This window comes from Idiotropiscis lumnitzeri, chromosome 19 (genome assembly GCF_059441095.1).
Source record: "Idiotropiscis lumnitzeri isolate Australia: NSW breed Sydney's pygmy pipehorse chromosome 19, RoL_Ilum_1.0, whole genome shotgun sequence".
NCBI classification, from domain to species: domain Eukaryota; kingdom Metazoa; phylum Chordata; class Actinopteri; order Syngnathiformes; family Syngnathidae; genus Idiotropiscis; species Idiotropiscis lumnitzeri.
In genome coordinates, this window is record NC_142409.1 from 10,082,820 (window position 1) to 10,101,178 (window position 18,359).

The following is an 18,359-nucleotide window of genomic DNA, read 5'->3' on the forward strand; positions in this document are numbered from 1 at the left end:
CACACATGGAGATACAATGGACGCCGGGGGACGGACAAACGAGGTCAGGGAAGACGCGGGCGCCGCCGCCGCCGCCAGCGCGGGCGCCAACGCAGGCGCAGCTCACCCTCAAGGCGGCCACGGCCGCTTTGCCTTCCTCGCTCTCTTCGTCCAGCTCGTCGTCGCTCCACTCCCACTCGCCGTCCTCCGTCTTGTGCAAACGCCCACTGGAACCGGGAACGCGGCGCACCTGTGACGAGCCGCGCAACAAAGCGATTTTGAGTGAGATCCCCGAATGCATCGAAAATGCGTTCGAGTTGTATTAGTATTTATTTAAGAAAAAATTTTGATACATTTGCATTGGCTTTTTTTCCCGGTTAAAACTGTGTTTTGCATGGTTTAAAATAGAGCATTGTAGGCCCAAGTTTTTTTTACATTTATTATCGATAAATGACGTCATTTGAAATGTAACATTGCGCTGGTATATAGAAGGATAAAAATACTGCACTTTATGGATTCTATAAAAATGTATTGCACAAAAGTAAACATTGCACAGAAATAAGAATTGGAGAACAAACATTTCCAAATTATTTCATGAGGCACTATCGTACTTAAAAGTTACAGCTGACCTGTACCAAACAATTATGCACTGATGTTTTGAAAAAGATGAAGCAACAGCAACCCGACTTCCAAACATTCGGGATGTGTTTTTTTCAAGTACCACTAGAGGGAGCCCGTGTAGCACGAGTAGGTGAGAATCAAACGGAAGATTTTGTTGCTTTTTTTTTTTTTTTTGTTTAAGTGATAAATCTTTGAAAATGTTCCTAAATCCTCCACTAAGGATGTCAAGAAAAGGATCATCGCTCACCCTTTTCGACCGCTCTGATATTGTGGGAGCCCTCTGAAGAAGTTTATCCAGGAGGTAGTCGTGTGTCTGTCAAAAGGAGGATAGAAAAATGATAACATAAAGGATAACCGAAACATTTATTATCATACAGCTGTTGTTAATTGTGAAAACGATTCATTTATTGCTTGCATCAAAGATTAAAAAAAAAAAAGGTAACCGCACATAATTACATTTTCTTCCTTTCTCATTTGAAAGTGTTCTACGTGAATGATGTCAACAAAACATTTTCCTTGCGAGATACATAAAATGTCCGCGTCATGCCACAAGTTGAACCGCTGCTCAAGCCAGCCTTCCGCTGTCCACATTTAGGAATCCGAAAACGCTCTCGTCAGCACACCGGTTGTTCCGGTCCAACTGCTTTGAAACGTTGCCAAAACGGCTTCCCGAGGCGCGGACGAAGCGATTGCTGACTCGCCGAGCGCCATTATTGAAGGGGAGGCGCCTGCCTACCTTGGCTTTCTGGAAGAATTTATTCTTGAGCAACTCCGACGATGTCGGCCTGAGAAGCACAAAGGCGGATCGTTAGTGAGGTTCGCGGGAGGCTTGGAAAACACATTTGGCCAGAGGCAAATGCTGCAGCAATAAAAGCAAAATGATGAAGCACACAACATGTTGGATTATTTATGAAAATGTAGCAAAAAAAAAAAAAAGGGGCGGGGGGCGGTTTCGAACCCCGGTTGGGATTCAATTAGGTATTTCATGAATGAAAGGGCGACATCGTCACCTTTTCTCCGGGTCCTTCTGCAGACATGAGGAGATCATCTTCCTGAAGGACTTTCCGTATTTCTTCACCATCTCCTTGTCGCTGACGCCCGTCTCCAAACCCGGCGGCTCGTTCTGCAGCGTCAGCATCAGCACCTGAACGCACCACAGTCGTTTGTCCCGCCCCCCCACCCTCAATAACGGCAAACACGTGCGAGCGTTACGGACACGCGCTGACCTTCATGGGCGGGTACTTGTGGTAAGGCGCCGCCCCGGTCGCCAGCTCGATGGCGGTGATCCCGAAACTCCAGATGTCCGCTTTGAAATCGTAGCCCTTCACCTGGAGGAGCAAGTGGTTGTGATTGGCAGGATGCGTTGCCGTAGTTACCAGAGAGGGCACGCCCACCTGTTCCATGACTTCGGGCGCCATCCAGCACGGCGTTCCCACAAACGTCTTGCGCACTTTGTTGCGGGTCATGTCGCCGCCGGTGGCCAGGAAGGCACTCACGCCAAAGTCTGGCCACACACACAAAATAGCGTTTCAATGTCAGGATAGGTTTTCAAAGAGGTCACCATTTATGCCATTATTCGTTATGAAGTTAAAGTTTCAAATGTGGGTCAGTGTTCCAAATGAGGATTTATAACTGATGACAGATTAAAAAAAATAAAATAAAAAAGCAACCATACCTGCGATTTGAACAGAACCGTCTTCTCCCAGAAGAATGTTTCCAGCTTTGAGATCTCTGCGGAAGTCGACAGTTTTAGACAAGTACAGATTGCAAAATGGCCCGGCAAGATTTTGAGACTTTGAGCAAACGTTAAGACTTGACTCTAAAGACGGATAAGAGGATTCAGCCGTCTGCGGGGAGTGAATGGGATGGTGCTGTTCCTCCTGCGACCACATGGGGGCAGTGGTGGAAAACGGTTGCAAGCCAGGAAGGCTTTGAAAAGTTCAGCAGTGGCTAAAGTACTCCGATCCGGTACTCAAGGAGTTAAATGTTCAACTTGGGCCATGTTTTTGCCTGCAGTTTTATTAAATAAGCCCACTTGTTGATTTTTTTTTAAATTTCCCATCACACTTGAAAGACATTCTGGGAGTCGCCTTCATAGCATGCTCATTTCATTTATTCAAATTCACTTGCTAAAGCGTCACTTGTCATTCCAGCTTTCATCTTAAGCAGCCTTCAAGCATTCAAAGTTCTGGTCGTTAGAATTTATTCAACTCAATCACAGTGTTAACGTCACAACAAATCAAAGTCGCAATTGTATTAAGATTTAAGATAAGGCATTTTTTACCAATTCTAGTCTCGGTTCGCTTTGAGGTATTTCGCCGGAAAATTAAAAGAACCAACGTCCTGTTTGTTTGTTTTTTAAATGTTAATGTCTGTGGATATCATTCAGTGATTCTTAAGCATGCCACTAGAGGGAGCCGACCTTATCGCGACAGTTTAAGTTTGACTTCAAAACGGAGTGAAAACCTTTTTGGACCGTCGATAAGCTTTTTCAAGCCGAACGGAAAAATAAGTTGATCATTCGATTGTGCAATTGCGCCGCCGATGAGCTCTGAATGCTGACATTGTGGCTTCACAGAGGTCGTTTTGTGGCTGCGTTGAAAGGCTATGACCAAGAATAGAGCGTGATCTCATGTTGGAAAGCCCAAAAAAATAAATCCCTGTGACATCATCTCTACAGTGGCGGCGGCTCAAACCACTTCAAAGCGCTCGCTCGCGTTGGATGCCGCTGGGACTCTCCGCTCCATTGATGGTCGAGTGCGACGAGCCAGCCGGGAATAATAAAATAATTTGGAGCGGAGCTAAGACAGAAATCTGCTTTAAGTGTTCATTTAACGATTCGATCAAAAAAATGAAAATTATACTTCAAACAAGGAAATAAAACAACAATTAATCTAACTGAACTGTACTTATAAAATGTGTTAAAAAAATAGACTGTACTGGATCCCCCCCAAAAAAAAGAAAGTTTCTTTGAAAGATTTTTGTGTTTCATGGTTTGTAAATGTTATTTGTATTTAATTCAATGATTTCTTCGATACTCGTACCGCACACCCCAACTATGTAGGAAATGAGCCCAATTTCACGTCATTAGTCGGAAAATATTGACAAAAAATATTTGAAATTTCTAAATAATATGCGCAACTGTAGTCACATCAAGCTGCTCGAGCTCTCGTCTTTAATTTTCTTTCTTTTGGTTCACTATTATTATACTGCCCCCTGGTGGCTACACCAAAGAAATTTGCTACGTTGTGATTTTACGACAGCTTTCCTTTTGGGGCTGGCCTCCAGCAGCCATAAAAGTGTGACTTCGAAAGAAGTAGGTGAGGTCGCCCGGGGTGGAATATTGGCCCGGCGGTTGCCAGGCGTGAGGAGGCATGGAATGAAAGTGTCAAGGAGATTTATTGCCACTCATCTCACCACAAGTGCACCTGGCAACTACGCCGGGTCACCTCCTGTGGCGTCACATACACGCCACGCCCCCTTTAAACGCGTTGGTTCAATTTACTTTCCTCGTCGTGCGCTGGTGTCAAAGTGGCACCTGGCTCGTGTGAGGTGGAAGCACTTGACCGGCATGTGGCAAATTTCTGCGGAGGAGACAAGAACCTCAAAGAGAGGTCAAGACGGGACCTTGCGACTTGATCTCAGCCTTTGCCAGACCTGAGCGGCGCACGATCATGTGATGCAGCTTAAAAGAGGGACGGGAACGCGCGGCGCCGCGTCTCACGAAGGAGGAACGGCGTCTTTTAGCCGAAAGTGGCACACTTTTGTTTCATTTAATAGCGGAACACGTTTTGTGAAAAAGTTGGAACATTCGGAGGAAAGGTTGTTTCGTTATATTTTTTCCCCTCAATCTCACAAAAGTCACGTAAAATTTATTGATTTTTTTTTTTTTTTAAATCAATAGAATTTCAATATTTTCTGGTAAATCTGATAATCATAAAATAATTTTTTTTGCTAAAAAAAAAAATATAATTGAAATTTAAGAATTTATTTTCACTAACATAACATTTGAATTTAATTGCAAATTATTTTACATTCCATTTTCCACCATATTTTAATTGGAGTCTTCTCCCCTTCAAGATGCGATCGACACTTTTGCTCCAAATTGTCCATTAAAGGATCAGAACGCAAACGCATCATCGGCACCGCTTCATCATTCCTCAGCACACTTGTCAATCAATGTCTTCGATCGGTTTCAGCGCGGCGGCGAGCTTCTGGGAAGGGGAAAAAAAACTTGCAAGCACGCGCATGGCCCGGCCGCCGCTCGCTCTGCATTATTTACACGCGTGGCCTGTTGCGTCGCACGCCGGCACGAGGTGCTTTACGACATTCCTGGCAAAATCCAAAGTGCCGAGCGCCCGACTTGTGCCTTCTTCCCTTGCGTGCTGGCAGACGGCGAAAAGGAAGCGACAAGGACGGGAGGAAGATCAAGTTGAGCGGCGTTAGCGTTGAAGGCCGCCGAGGTCCGCGACAGCTTGCGAGCGGCGACTTAGCCCGGTCTTGAACTGGCTTAAAGGAGAGCTTTGGGGATCACATTTTGTGCGGCACGCAAATGCGCCATTGACACATTCCGCTCATGCATATTCATGCGCTCAAACTTCCCAAAGACTCATTTTGGACGGCAAAGCGGACACACGACGTTTTGCTTTCTTTATCTCCATGACCTTCAAATGTGACTCCGCCCCCTTCCATTCATCCCAACGCCGCAGCGATAAGCCATAAAGCGCTCGGGCCGAGCCGTTTCCAGCTTCATCTCCATGACATCGATGACCTTTGGCGGGGAAAGGTAAATGCCACGTGCTTCACGTGCTCACGAGTCGGAATATGAATAACTTTGGGACGTCCACCAACGGAAGTTGACGTGATTTTTGCCGTTGCCGTCGCATTCGTGGCGGCGCTTTTCTGCACGACATCTTTTGGACCTGAACGACGTGGACGGCATTTACTACCGTTTGTTTTTCACAACATTCCAACTTAAGGCTGATGACATTTTTATGTCGTGATTTTATTGTCATCGAGTTGAGATTTTTTATCGTAAAACAACTTGTAAAAATCATAAAACATAATTACACATTTACGACTTTCTTGTAAAATTCCGACTGCCTTCTCATTATAAAGACGATCTTGTATTGACTTTATTCAGAGAGTGTTAAAATTTGTTTCCCAGATCATTGCGAAAATTAGCCTCGGAAGATTACAATTTTTTTTTTTTTTTTATCGCCGCATAAAACGTGGACTTTTTTTTTCTCTTATAAAACTTTGACTTGTCATAAAAACTTAATTTTATCCTGATTATTTCTCCCAATACTACTTTGTTCCATAAAAAGATTAAAATTCAGATTATTGCCTCTAAAACAATGACAAATTCTCTGACTACTTTTGACAGCAAATGAATATCTTTATCGTAAAGTTGACTTTTCTTAAAATACGAGGAGCTCTCTCGCGCCGTTAAAGCTTTCATCCCTCGTCACATGTTGATTTTTGGGAGCATTCCAATCATTTCTCCTTATTACACTTTTCTCCTGTTATGTTTTTCTTTCTTTTTCCTCAGTCAGAAAATAAATGTCTTCCTTCTTAATATCTCATTTCTCACAATATTTAGACATTTTTCAGTCCCTCACAAAAAAACTTAGCTTGATTCTTCGAAAATTGTAATTTTATTCTCACCCCAAAAAAAAAAAAAATTTATTGAAATGTTTCTGATGTTGTCTGTTTACCTGTGTATCTGTCCGTTCCTGTGCAGGTACTCGAGGCCCTCGAGAACATCTTTCAAGACGGTGGCGATACTGGCCTGGTCCAGGACGCCGGCTTTGTGCTCGCCTCGTGAGATGATGTGCTTGATCACATCCAGCACTGAGCCTGACAACCCAAACGAACAAAAAGAAAAAAAAAATGCAACCTTATGGTGGGTTGAAAAGAGCAAACCACAAACAAAAGTCATTTGGACACACACAAATGAAAATGAAAATTTCTGGTTGCGCAACCTCAAAATATTTGGATGGGCTCCAATAACGTTTGAAAGGAGAATGCGGTGAAGAGGCAAGCCAAGATTGACGATAGCTTGTCAAAGGGAAAGTCCGCCTTTGAACGACGACACTTCATTTCTTTCAAGGCTTTCTGGCCTTCGACGCAACTTGCGCCTCGAACACACGAGCGACCTCGCGCAAACCACGACCGAGGTTTTGCGATCTTTTTTTCCGCACCATATCATCGATAACAGAGAGAAAAAAAGTCTTAAAATTATGGAGGGGAAAAATAGTCGTGAAAAAGTCCCAGGAAGAAACTCACTCCTTTTGCAAGAGGAAGGTCATAGGTCAATCTTGAGTTGCATGACAAAGTGAAACGGCGTCGTCAGTTATGAAGCGGGAGCAAAATACGCTCATGAGACTTGACGTGTTCAGTCGGGAGAATGCGAAAGGTTGCCCTCAAGCGATCACCCATGAAAAATGAATCATCCTCAAAACACAAAGCGACAATTTCACGACGTTGTTTGATTGCCCTCTTTGGATCTGTGAATTAGGAGATTGGTTTCTCAATTAAATATGAATGTTTTAAAGATAAATGCGGAAAACAAGATAGTGGCGATAAACGCGTTTTCGCCATTTCGGAGGTTTAGGGATGTGAAAAATGCTTGCGCGAATGTTATTTTATTGACAGTCACGGCGCATTGGGCGGAAAGTGTTTGAGAGTGGAGACAACGGCTTGATTTTTCATGACATTTTGAATTTATGGGGGCTTCAAGACCAGGACATAAGAACAAGGATGAGAACATATCCAAGGATAAACCTCCAAGGGTTGCAGGCCTCAGATTAGAAAACAACTTTTTTTTTTTCTTGGTCTGTCTTTCAGCGTTGAAAACCTTTCAAATCTTTTGGACTTGATACTTGTGGTCAAGGCTTTGGAGTCCAACAGAAGCAGGGCAGTGGAAGGCACGGAGCGCAAGTGCCAACTGTGTTAAAGGCCGACGACAGACGCCAAGTTGTCATGCGGGAAGTGGCGGGGGTGGCGGCTCGCACGCACGGGCAAGGTGCTCCAACAGCACAAGACTGCTGGCTCAGACCGAAGAAAGAAAGGTTATAGATTCTTCCGTTCATCGGATCGGACGAGCGAGGAGTCATCATCGAACTCGTCCGGTCAGCAGTCAGCGAGATAATTGAAGCGGCAAATCCACCGAGTCGATGACAATCGCGACCGGGCATCCAGCGAGAGCGCGGCGAAGGCTTCATATTGGCTTTCTGGGAAGACATTCCTCCGCTTGCTGTGGCATGACTCATATTCTGTCCCGGTGGCTTCGGAGCGGGATGTCTCTCTGATGGGAATTCAATCAGCCGCCGTTGTTGCGCTCAGATGTCACTTTCAGAACAGGAATTTCCGGAAAAGCCCTCGAGCGGACCGACGGCAAGCCTCCAATCTGAATATTGGCTCTGGATGGATTTTCTAGAAACAATGCGAAGAGAAGGTTTCTTGACACGGTTAGAAAAAAAAAAAAAAAAAAAAGGGAGCGATCAGGAAGGGCAGGCGGTGGCTCAGTTGCCTCAGACTGTCCACTGTGAAAGCGTCCTTGAAATGACTCCCAGGTCAACGAATAAAAAAAATAAATAAAAAAAACCTGTTGTGTAATGCGAGCGAGCCAATCGAAGGGTTTCTTCAAAGGAGCTTTACGAGTGGCTTTGCGAAGCAGGACGCGAGCGTCGGTTCACACGGCCCATACAACAAATGACACAACGTGTAGAAATGTCAGAAGCTGGTGACAAAGCAAAAAGTCAACAGCGACATGCCACAGCCAGTTGTCACTGCGTTGGCTTGGAGAGCGTGATGAAGACACGCAGCCTTTTTTTATTTTCATGCAACATCCAAACAGGAGCACAAGACAGTGCAAGTCTAGAAACCGGACTTCCACTCGAGGCCGTCTCCATGGCAGACGCGCCCCCGGCCATCGTTTAATTGCTACACGCAATAAAAGTCAACATCAAGAGGACCCGGCGTTTAAGCGGGTCAAGTGAAACCAGAGAGAGAAACGCGCCGAGAGGCCGACCGCTGGCCGGCTGGCGTACTCAAATCCATCCTCGAGGGCCAGACAAGCCATCTGGACGCTATCAGTTACATGGAGTGCAACCGGAGTCATTTCGTTTCATTCAGAATTCAACACACGAGTAATGTGATGAAAATTGAGTCAACCTCGATCAATCCATGAAGTCATTGATATTTTTTTTTTTTTTTTTACTCATCTGGTGACGGTAGCAGATGGACTATCCTCTATGCTGTCCTTAAAGTGACGGGATGCCAAACATGCGTGATAAACCATTAGCTACAACAATGAAAAAAATAAAAATTTGCCACGTCACAGAAAATTGCAAGTAGTCAGATTTTTCAAAAAAAAAAAAAAAAAAAAATCCGGTCGTAACTAAAATCTGTATGATGAGAAAAATCATTTCCAGACTCCCACAGACTAACCGATGGCATATAACGCGAGTTTATACTGGCATGAAAACGGATCCCCCCCCCCCCCCCCGAGATTAGGAAGTGGTCACATACATCCTGCTAATCAAAAGACCTTCTACATTCCTGCGCCTAAGGAAGAATGTAATCAGATACAGCTGCACTCCTTCCTCAGTGGTGGCCTCCTCCACGAGGCTCCTCTCGCTCTCGGTTAATTGCAGCTCTGCCACACGGACGCCTCGACGCCAGCAGGGCTGTTATTAACCCGGCCCTGTCATTAAGCGTGCGCACCGAACGCAAGTCAAAGCACCTCAACGCGGACACACAATGAGGATCGGAGCTGTCACATTCCCCACAATCACGGCCGACAACCGCGGGAACGAATGCGACGATGCTTCCGATCATCTCGCTTTACTGAGACGGGGCGCATCCTCAAAACATTAATGACGCGTTAAAGCCGTCGACGAGGGCAAGAAACGGAACATTCACTTACCGCCACTCAGCAGCTTCATGACCAGCCACAGTTCATCCTTCACCACGAATGACGTGTAGTAAGACACGATGTTGGGGTGATGACACTGGCTCATGGCCTGGATCTCTTTCTGAAACAATGAAAGGAAGCAAATGAGAAAACGGCGGAGAAAAAAAAAAAAAAAAGAAAAAAAAAAGTCAACTCACTTTGCAACAAGCGGCAGTTTGGTAGAAAAAAAAAAGTATGACGTTCCGGGCACGTTGAGGTGATTAATTGTCCGAAAGGGGAAAATAACTGCCTGGCGCTTACGTCTCGGTGAACCCGCAAGAGTACAGTAATGTTGACATATTTCACGATGAGGCGATTAAGAAAGTTGCTTGGCATGGAAATGACATCACGGGCCGGTCACGATATCGGATAATATGTGAAGCAGCATAAAAAAAAATATTTTATGCAGCTATAAAAAAAATAAATAAATAAAAAATAGTGTATGTGTGTCCTTGGAAAGCAGGCAGGGTGAGATCATGCTGGCAACGGAATCCAAGTGGATCACTCGTCAACTTCAAGACGTTATTAATAATGTGCCTTTATTTTTGAAAAAAAGAAAAAAACTGAATTCTAGCGAGAATTAAAGCTCTCTTGTGGGCTTTCCCTCAAAGTCGTTGCAGAAGCACGCTCAGAGTGAACATCATCACCGCAGCTGATTTGTCGCAAGTGCAGCGATCAATCACTGGAAGCCCTCTGGGGTCGAGCCGTTGTTAACGAATGCTTAGCTCACACAATTCTAAGCACCGCGCCGCCTTTGCTGAGTCATCATTCCAGCGCTCCTTCGAGAGAGGATGAGCAGATGACGATACAAAGCCGTCGAAGTGGAAAAAGTAGTCAAACTCAGGACTTAATATACAAGTGAAGATGGATTTTTTTTTTGCCAAAAAGATCATTTTCTATTGACTGACCAATCGGGTTCTTTTGACAGCAGGTGAGCACCGACATTCCCCCCCGCGTTTCAACCCAAAGCATTGTCCGATTGTCCGAATATCTTCCAGTCTGGCGGGCCAGACAAACAACTCGGTGGGTTGTCTTGGCAATCTTTCCATCTCTGGACACTCCATGCCCAGAGAGAACAATGACGTTGCAGGCTTCGCTTGAGCCTCCGCCCCCCTTGTGTCCTCGGCGCTGTGGAAGAGGCGGGTCAGCGCGGCTCGGCGGGCCAGAAGACAAACAATGGCCTAACAGGGAGGATATCGTGCTCCGGCAGTTGGCACGTTTGCCCATCTTTTTCCAGCAGACAATGTGGAAACCAGGGAGGGTCTTTGTCGCGGGGATTAGGTCACTGTAAGCGTATGCCGCAGGGAAGAAAAAAAGAAAAAGACTTCCCAACATGTTCTCATGGCTGAAAGCACTCGCAGTGACATGTGTGTGTCATGTCAGCGTGTGCACTTTGGCGAGAGCATAATGTATAATTGACAGAATCCACAAATGAAGACAAAATGGAACTGTTGACTGACTTTTAAATTACAGCGAATGATCAAGTGAAAGAAACTTCACAAAGAAATCAGCATATAGTTGACATGTCATGTCAGGTGTGTTGCCGGTACGATGAACAAAGGTTTTTCGATCTATTTGTATCTTTAAATTTTGAGGAAAGGAAAATTCCTGCAATACTCAAGTTTAAATATGACTTGCAAGGCCGACGATAATAATTTCGTAGGAAGGGAAATAAGAATACAATGTACTACAACAGTAAATAATAAAAAGCTGTCCCTGCGCGTTTTGTCCTCTGGGGGGCAGTGTGGTGTCGTGCATCGCTGGAGTATACACTAAAAATGAGACCCGAAGAAGTTGCGAGTAAACTCTACTAATAAAACTCGTTTTTCACCGATTGGGAAGAATTTGTGACTTAAAGTCGTGTAATCTTACCTATTTGTAAGCGTTTCCACTCGCGTTTGTGTGTTATTTGACGGAATATCAATCCCGAAGTCGATGCACATTTCCCTTTAGTATTTGAATGGGATCCTCCATTGACTTTAGCATTAGAGAAGTTTAAAAAACGAAGCATATTTTCTATTTAACCATACAATGCGTGTCATTTTTTTGGTTGCTTATTTACAGAAACATCCAAACAGAGTGTCATTAAAGAACTTACTGCATGCACAGGGACGACGGAATTGATCGCAAACACGTGACTCTACAGCTTGCGACGCAATCAGAATGATGCATTCAGGGTACTCTACAGCGTCGGGAACTTGTGAAAGCGCAGGTCCGTTCTGGACTTCAATCGTTTTTCTTCAATTTTAACGTTTTAAATATCGAGAGAAGCAAAATTCGAAATCACGATTTAAATTTCTATGAATCAGACACCTCTAACTGAGAAAAACACGTAGATGAACGAAATGAAATAAAAACAATCCTGGAAAAAGACAAAAAAAAAGAAATCTTGAGAACGAATGATGCTACAAATTTTAATCCAAGTCACCAAGCCCAAGCACTTCTTTGATCCAAGGCAAAGTGAGGCAGTTGGAAGTAATGCACATCAGATGTGCCGTGACCTTTCTCAACAAAGAAATACCATCCCACCAGGAGGCTGAAAAATACCGCCATTTGTGTGTGGGAGTTGAGGTCCACGACCTCACCTTAAATACACGAGCATGCACATCCCTTGAAATTTATGGCGAGTCAACGCGGAAACAACCAGCCGTCAACCCGACACTGAGCCACCTGCCCCATAAATGTTTTTCTAACTCTCCGAGGTCACACTTTGCACAAAACCACACCTTTCACCTTAGTTGATTTATTTGACAAGCGGACATGGGAAAATAGAAAGGCTATTAAACTTGGGTGACATTTTCCAGGAGAGTTTGTCTTTATTGAGTCGGATCGTTTGCATGTCGCAGGACATCCAAGCCGAGCGACTCAATGACCGATTGTCAAGATCTATGCGCGGGACTGTGTCGCAAACTGGTGCCACGGTCACACACAGAAGCCACTACGGGAACAATGTGGCGTCACGGCCGACAAACACAAACACATTGTTTCACTCGGAAGGCACTCGGCGGAACACAGACGTCCACCAAGGTGGAAAGATTGACACAAGAGATTCCTTGCAAACGCCAAGACCGAAAGTCAAAAGTGCTTCATTCAGAAAAATGGGAAGAAATTCTCAAAAGGAGGCTAATGAAACAAGCAAACAGGAAAAAAGAAATTGGGATTTTCAACAATTCAACAATTATGGATTTTTTTTTTTTAGCAAACGCGTTGGCATTTTCTATTCAAATTGTGACAACTTCAAACGGCAACTATGCCTTTCGGCTAACGAGGTTCTCGCGCTTACCAAGAGCTCGTCCATATTGGTCTGGCACTTCTCGAGGTTGATGCGCTTGATGGCCACCTTCTCTTTGCGCGGCGTGCAGTAGGCGGCTTGGACCACCGCCGTGGCGCCGCTCCCTGCAAGGAGAACCAAACAACAACAACATCACATTACGGATCAAGCGAAAAGGATTAGGGTACCCTGCCGTACGTTATTTTTACAACTGTGTACGCTGCAGCAATGCGGCGACCGAAATGAACGGATGGTCACAAAGAATGTCAGAGGTCGTCACAATCGATTCGCAACGTCGACCACGTCACAGAAAAAACATGCCATGCAGAACAGACTTTAATGTTAATTTTTTTTTTTTTTTGCTTTTGTGACACCTTCAAATAAAAATAAAAATCTGATGATAAAAATCAAATAAAATAAAATAATTTACAAATATACTACTTTCAACAAATCCGTTCTGAAACGTTTTAATTAATCAGTCGCCGTTTGTGGTCTGTGCGAGGTCATTTCACCGCCCACTTGATACTCCATTTTACCTCGGCGTGCACACGTGGGGCCCTTCGCACTCGACCTGCGGTTTATGCGTGCCAAGCTGAGAGCACTTTTTCCTCTGGCAAGAAGCTTTGAGAGGCGGAAGAATGAGCAGCGTGCTCGTCCACCCTCCAGTAAGCTTTTCCTAACCCCCTTTTGCCCTCATCTTGGCTATGCCCAAATATTAACAAAGTGCCCATTGTTTGGACTTCTCATTGAGCCAAGAGCCCACGAAGATTTGGAAACAGGCGGGGAGGCGTGTTGAAGGCAAAATCTGTTCTTTAATTAAAAAAGAGCCGAGCCTGTGAATTTCACTCTTTAAGGCTTCAAGCGACGCGAAAGAAATACTCCACGAAGCGATTTAAACATGCGAGTGCGGCTCGCCACGCTAATCCAATCAAATTGCAATTTCCCGTATGCGACTGACCCATAAAGGGTCACTTCTTGGATGCTTGCAAATACCGACGCGAGGACGTGGGATATATTGGAAAACCGAAAAACACGTATGGAAAACTTTCCGGCGTTCGTGCACGACGTGCAAGATGGCAGTTCAGCGAGTAGGCATGAGGCGATACATGACAAGTCAGCGATGAATTAGGTTTAGCCTGGGTTGTTACTTTAGTTTTCTTTTCAAAAATTTTCAGGTTTTGAATCGAGACAATATTAAAAACTGTTTTGGGATCACAGTTTGCGGTAGGAAATATTATCAAGGGGCCATCAAATACTTGTGGTTTTGCACAAGCCACAGCAAGGCTCGGTTTGGATTACTGTAATAAGAAATGGTGGTCATTGATCAAACATATTTTTTTTTTTGTGGCGACTGACTGACACGGTGCTGAAGCGAAATCGTTTCAGTTAAAAATGATCGGAAAAAGAATGGCGAAAGAGCTAGTCACCTGACAGGCTGCCAGCGGCCATAAATCATTGTTCGCAGGCTTTGTTCAGAAAACGATCGCAAGGGGAATGACTTGCGAAGTGGAAAGACCAGCTGAGCAAGTCTGAGATGGATGCTTCTTTGAAATCCATCACACACAAACACACACACGCACGCGGTCCTCCTCCGCCTCCTCTTCCAATAGTGTCCCTTTTACTGTGACATTTTTGGGGATATCTGAGGGAGCAGTTTGCAACTTTTTCTGATTTGGACAGAAGAGAAAACGGCGGTATTGACCAGCTGTCAGACAATATCAATTGCCTCGCCGTGGTTGGCGTTGACGACGGCGGCGGCGGGCAGGCACCGCTCCAAACTTCACGCCTGCTACTTATGAGACAGAAGACGACTAAATCCTTGATGGCAAAATTGCTAAGCACCAAGAAATTGGTCGTAAAAAGACGAGTTTTGTGATGGAAAACTAGCCAGCTTGAGGGCTTATCAGACTAAAGACAATACATTAAAAAAAAAAAAAAAAGAAACGGGATTTATCACACTTCTCTTAAGAATACGAACACAGTGGTACCTTTAAATAAAAAAATAATATTGTACTTTGTAAAAAATATATATAAGTCATACAGCACAAGACACAGTAACACTAACCAATAGCAGAGATTTGTAAAAAAAAAAAAAAATACATTTAAGAGATTGTGACCCCGAGTATTCTACTGGCACCATTTTCGTTGAAATATCCGTTCCGACACCGCTCCATCGATGCTATTCATTAGCGCGACTAGCAATAAGCTAGCTTTTTTTTCCCTCTCTAGCCTCCATTTGTTTCCATCACAGCCTTGACATAAATATCACTAATGTATACAGTATACTGTCAGACGGGCTTTCACAAATAGCATTTTCAAGTCAAGCATCCCCTCGGAGACGGCGTTAAACGCGGCGGACGCCGTGAAAAAGAAAAAGCCGAAACATTGCCAAAACAAACGTGCTCTTTACGAGACTTTGGCCATGTGTTTTCTGTAAGCATATTTTCCGACAAGCGATATTACTGCTGTTGTCATAACGCGTCCAATGTGTGAAAGTGACATTGTGACAAGAAACTTTTACGGCGTGACTTCAATGCTAAAGCCGCACGCGTGGCAATTAGCGCTCGCAGGGAGAAGTAATTGGCTGATTATGATTGGTTCTTTTCCAAGCCAGTCCTCATATATGAACTTTTTAAAATAAAGCAACGTAATTATTTATTGCAGAATATTTTGCAGACCCCCACAGTACAGCCCATGGAACCATGTTGGCCCGGGAACTCCAGTTTGACATCCTCTGCACTGACGTCAGTGTATTCCCACATTTTTGGATAAGGGCGGCGAAGAAGCATGAAAACATCGCTGAATTGACTGAAGTGGTTTGAAAACACGAGTAGGTGATTCCGATGACTAACGAGAAGTCGCACGCGGGTCAAGTGGAGTTCATTGAGTTCAAACGTTCAAACAAAAATTGGTCCTCTTCCAACGTATTTTTTAAAAAATCACGAACCATAAATAAATTAATTACAGCGAACAGTATCAGATTTGAATATAATTAAAATTTCAGCTCTATTGGCAGAAAAAAAAAAATCGGTGATGTAACGAGGGTACGCTGTCAAAAGCACAGCACAGTTTGTGCACCCTGACACTGACACGTTAGCTTTGTGGATCTGTAATCGCTGGGTCATTAGCAGCATTCAATGGCGCGCTTGTAGCCATCCGCCCCCCGCCCCCCTTCCTCAAATACACCAACCACCAAGGGAGGCAATATATAGAACGTGAATGCACTAACCAAATTGTTAGGTTGGTAACTGCTACTTCTGCAAAGTAGCTCAAGACAATAAATTTACCTGACGAATAAATATGAATCAATTGATCAAATGAAGCGATTGTTTGCAGTTGATTTTGGCATTGGAAGTGCACGCCGAGGTTCTGACCAGGTAACGCTGTACTGGTGTGGTCCACACACACCTTGATGTTCTTAGCAAAGTGGGGCGAAGCGAGGGTAGGGTCACTTATCTGAAGGAAGGGACAGGGCAAAGCATGTGTGAGCAAGGTGAGGACCGCAAGACCTTTTGAGAAAGCCGGACTTGTAATTCTTCAAACGAATAAAAGTTTTGTCCAGCCATTTTTTTAATTAATTTAAAAGTACAGCAATTCATATGAGCACCCAATGGAAAGTGTAGCAATATCATTTTTGGTTTAGTAAATAGTCATTCACTTGCAATACAGCATTGATTCAAACTAAAAGTAGCAACAGTTACATTTTTAATCATTAATCACAGGTGACCAACTCGAGGCCCGCGAAGCTGATCCAGCTTGCGATGTCATTTTATATGGCCCGCGAAGGCAAATCATTTGCATTGACTTCATGTTTCTTGCACATCTCATTCAAATTTACCAACAGTGAGATATATGCTATAACAAGATCAATACTGTGTTAAAATAAACTTGAACAAAGAATATATTGGCTTCTGATTTCAAAGCTAGTCAATTTGTTGTGTATGTGATCATATAAGTCAATCACGCACTTAAATGGGTTCACAGTCAAAACACCACCCGATTTACTATATATATATATATATATATATATATATATATATATATATATATATATAAATAAAAGCAATCAGCAAAGCATTGAAATTAAATTAATGCAATATTTAACCGGTTATTATCACATTTAAAGGAGCAGCAGTTGCATTTATTTTCAAGACCCGACGTAACAGTTTGACTTGAGAATTCAACTTTATTCAAGCTGCGAATGTGACTAAATATGCTTTCTGCCAGCAAAATTGCCTTCAGCCATGCCACACGCTGTTTCGTCTCAAACGCGCTCGTTTTCTGACACCGGCGTAGCCCCACTGGGCGGGGTCGTCTTTCTCAGTGGAAACATTCCACATACTTGAAGTTCGAACACCGCCCGGCAAGGACTGTCCCACCATTCAGTCACTCTCCCAAAGGGGATGCTTAGAAGATTAAAACTAAACATATCTCGGTTTGTATTAAGCGTTTAGATGTCTATTCACAGACTAACAGACGAAGAGAAAACAAGCAAGCAGTAGCATCACATACCAATCACCTCGTGTAGCTCATAGTCATCTTTGTTGATAGACCACGGTTGGGAACTCGGGTCCTCCGACATGGCTGAGGACGTGTGTGCCTTTTGACACCGTCGAAGAAAAAGTGTCGGCGCCGCAGGGAGGGCGTTGGGAGGGGGGTGGGGGAAAAACAGGGAGATTAGGCTCAAGTAATCCAAAGAGCGGCGACACTTTGCTTTCTTCGCGAATCCTGCAGCACTCGTGCTGTCATTCCCAAAGTTTGACACAAGGCTCGCGGCCCCGCCTACCGCATTCCTCGTCGGCAAATGTGGACTCCCTACGCGGACATGTTTGTTGTGGTCACTGAGCAACGACCCCACCAGCACTGGGTTGAAAATGGACACACAGTCGCGCCATACATGAACACGACAGTCATCCTCTTTTATCAATAATGAAAATATCACAGATAGAAGTAAAGTTTAGGACGTCACCACGACTGAAGCAGAAAAGGGAAACTGAAGTGGGGGCAACGCTTCACTAAAGGGGGCGTCAACTTCCGTTTTTATTGGCCATTGACATACTAAGGTCACGCTGTGATTGGATGTCTATGTTTCGTGCTGCGTTCAATGCTCGACTTGCTCAATAGCGACACGACGTGGACGGTTTGTAAAATGGTATGCATTCATTTCGGCGCTTTCTGTGAATTTATAATTTTTTTATTGATTCATATCACTATTTGTATAATTTAATTATATATTTGAATTTATATCATTATATATATAACGTATTAATTTTTTGAGCAAGTTTAAGGTTATTTAACTTTCTTGCAACGTACCTAATTGGCAAATCAGTTCATATTTCTATACGAAAATCATTTTATTAAAAACAATTTTACAAGGGTAAGTGGAGATTTTCAACGTGTCAATATGACTGCTATCGAGGTTATCAATAATATTCTTTTTGCATTCATTTAGGCACTTTTTTAAAAATTTGTAAATAAAAAATTTAGTATTTCTTCATTTATCCCATAAAATAATTTTGGACGGATACA

At 43.8% G+C, this 18,359-nt stretch overlaps 1 protein-coding gene across 3 annotated transcripts in view; it reads right to left on the reverse strand.

Moving 5' to 3' along the window:
* LOC148318436 (serine/threonine-protein kinase OSR1-like) overlaps positions 1–17,709 on the reverse strand; it is a 22,272-nt gene extending 4,563 nt beyond the window's left edge. The window contains exons 1-11 of one of the 3 annotated variants that reach the window (XM_088283473.1): positions 17,343–17,709; positions 12,843–12,955; positions 9,533–9,641; positions 6,318–6,459; positions 2,276–2,331; positions 1,995–2,104; positions 1,827–1,928; positions 1,611–1,744; positions 1,337–1,385; positions 848–913; positions 107–229 (exon numbers count right to left, since the gene is read on the reverse strand). In XM_088283473.1, the coding sequence (XP_088139599.1) occupies positions 107–229; positions 848–913; positions 1,337–1,385; positions 1,611–1,744; positions 1,827–1,928; positions 1,995–2,104; positions 2,276–2,331; positions 6,318–6,459; positions 9,533–9,641; positions 12,843–12,955; positions 17,343–17,412 (1,074 nt within the window). In that variant the 5' untranslated portion in view covers positions 17,413–17,709. Of the gene's footprint in view, positions 1–106; positions 230–847; positions 914–1,336; positions 1,386–1,610; positions 1,745–1,826; positions 2,105–2,275; positions 2,332–6,317; positions 6,460–9,532; positions 9,642–12,842; positions 12,956–17,342 lie in introns of all 3 variants that reach the window. The other 2 variants (XM_088283472.1, XM_088283471.1) reach the window with 2 other exon arrangements.
* Positions 17,710–18,359: the final 650 nt, after the last annotated feature.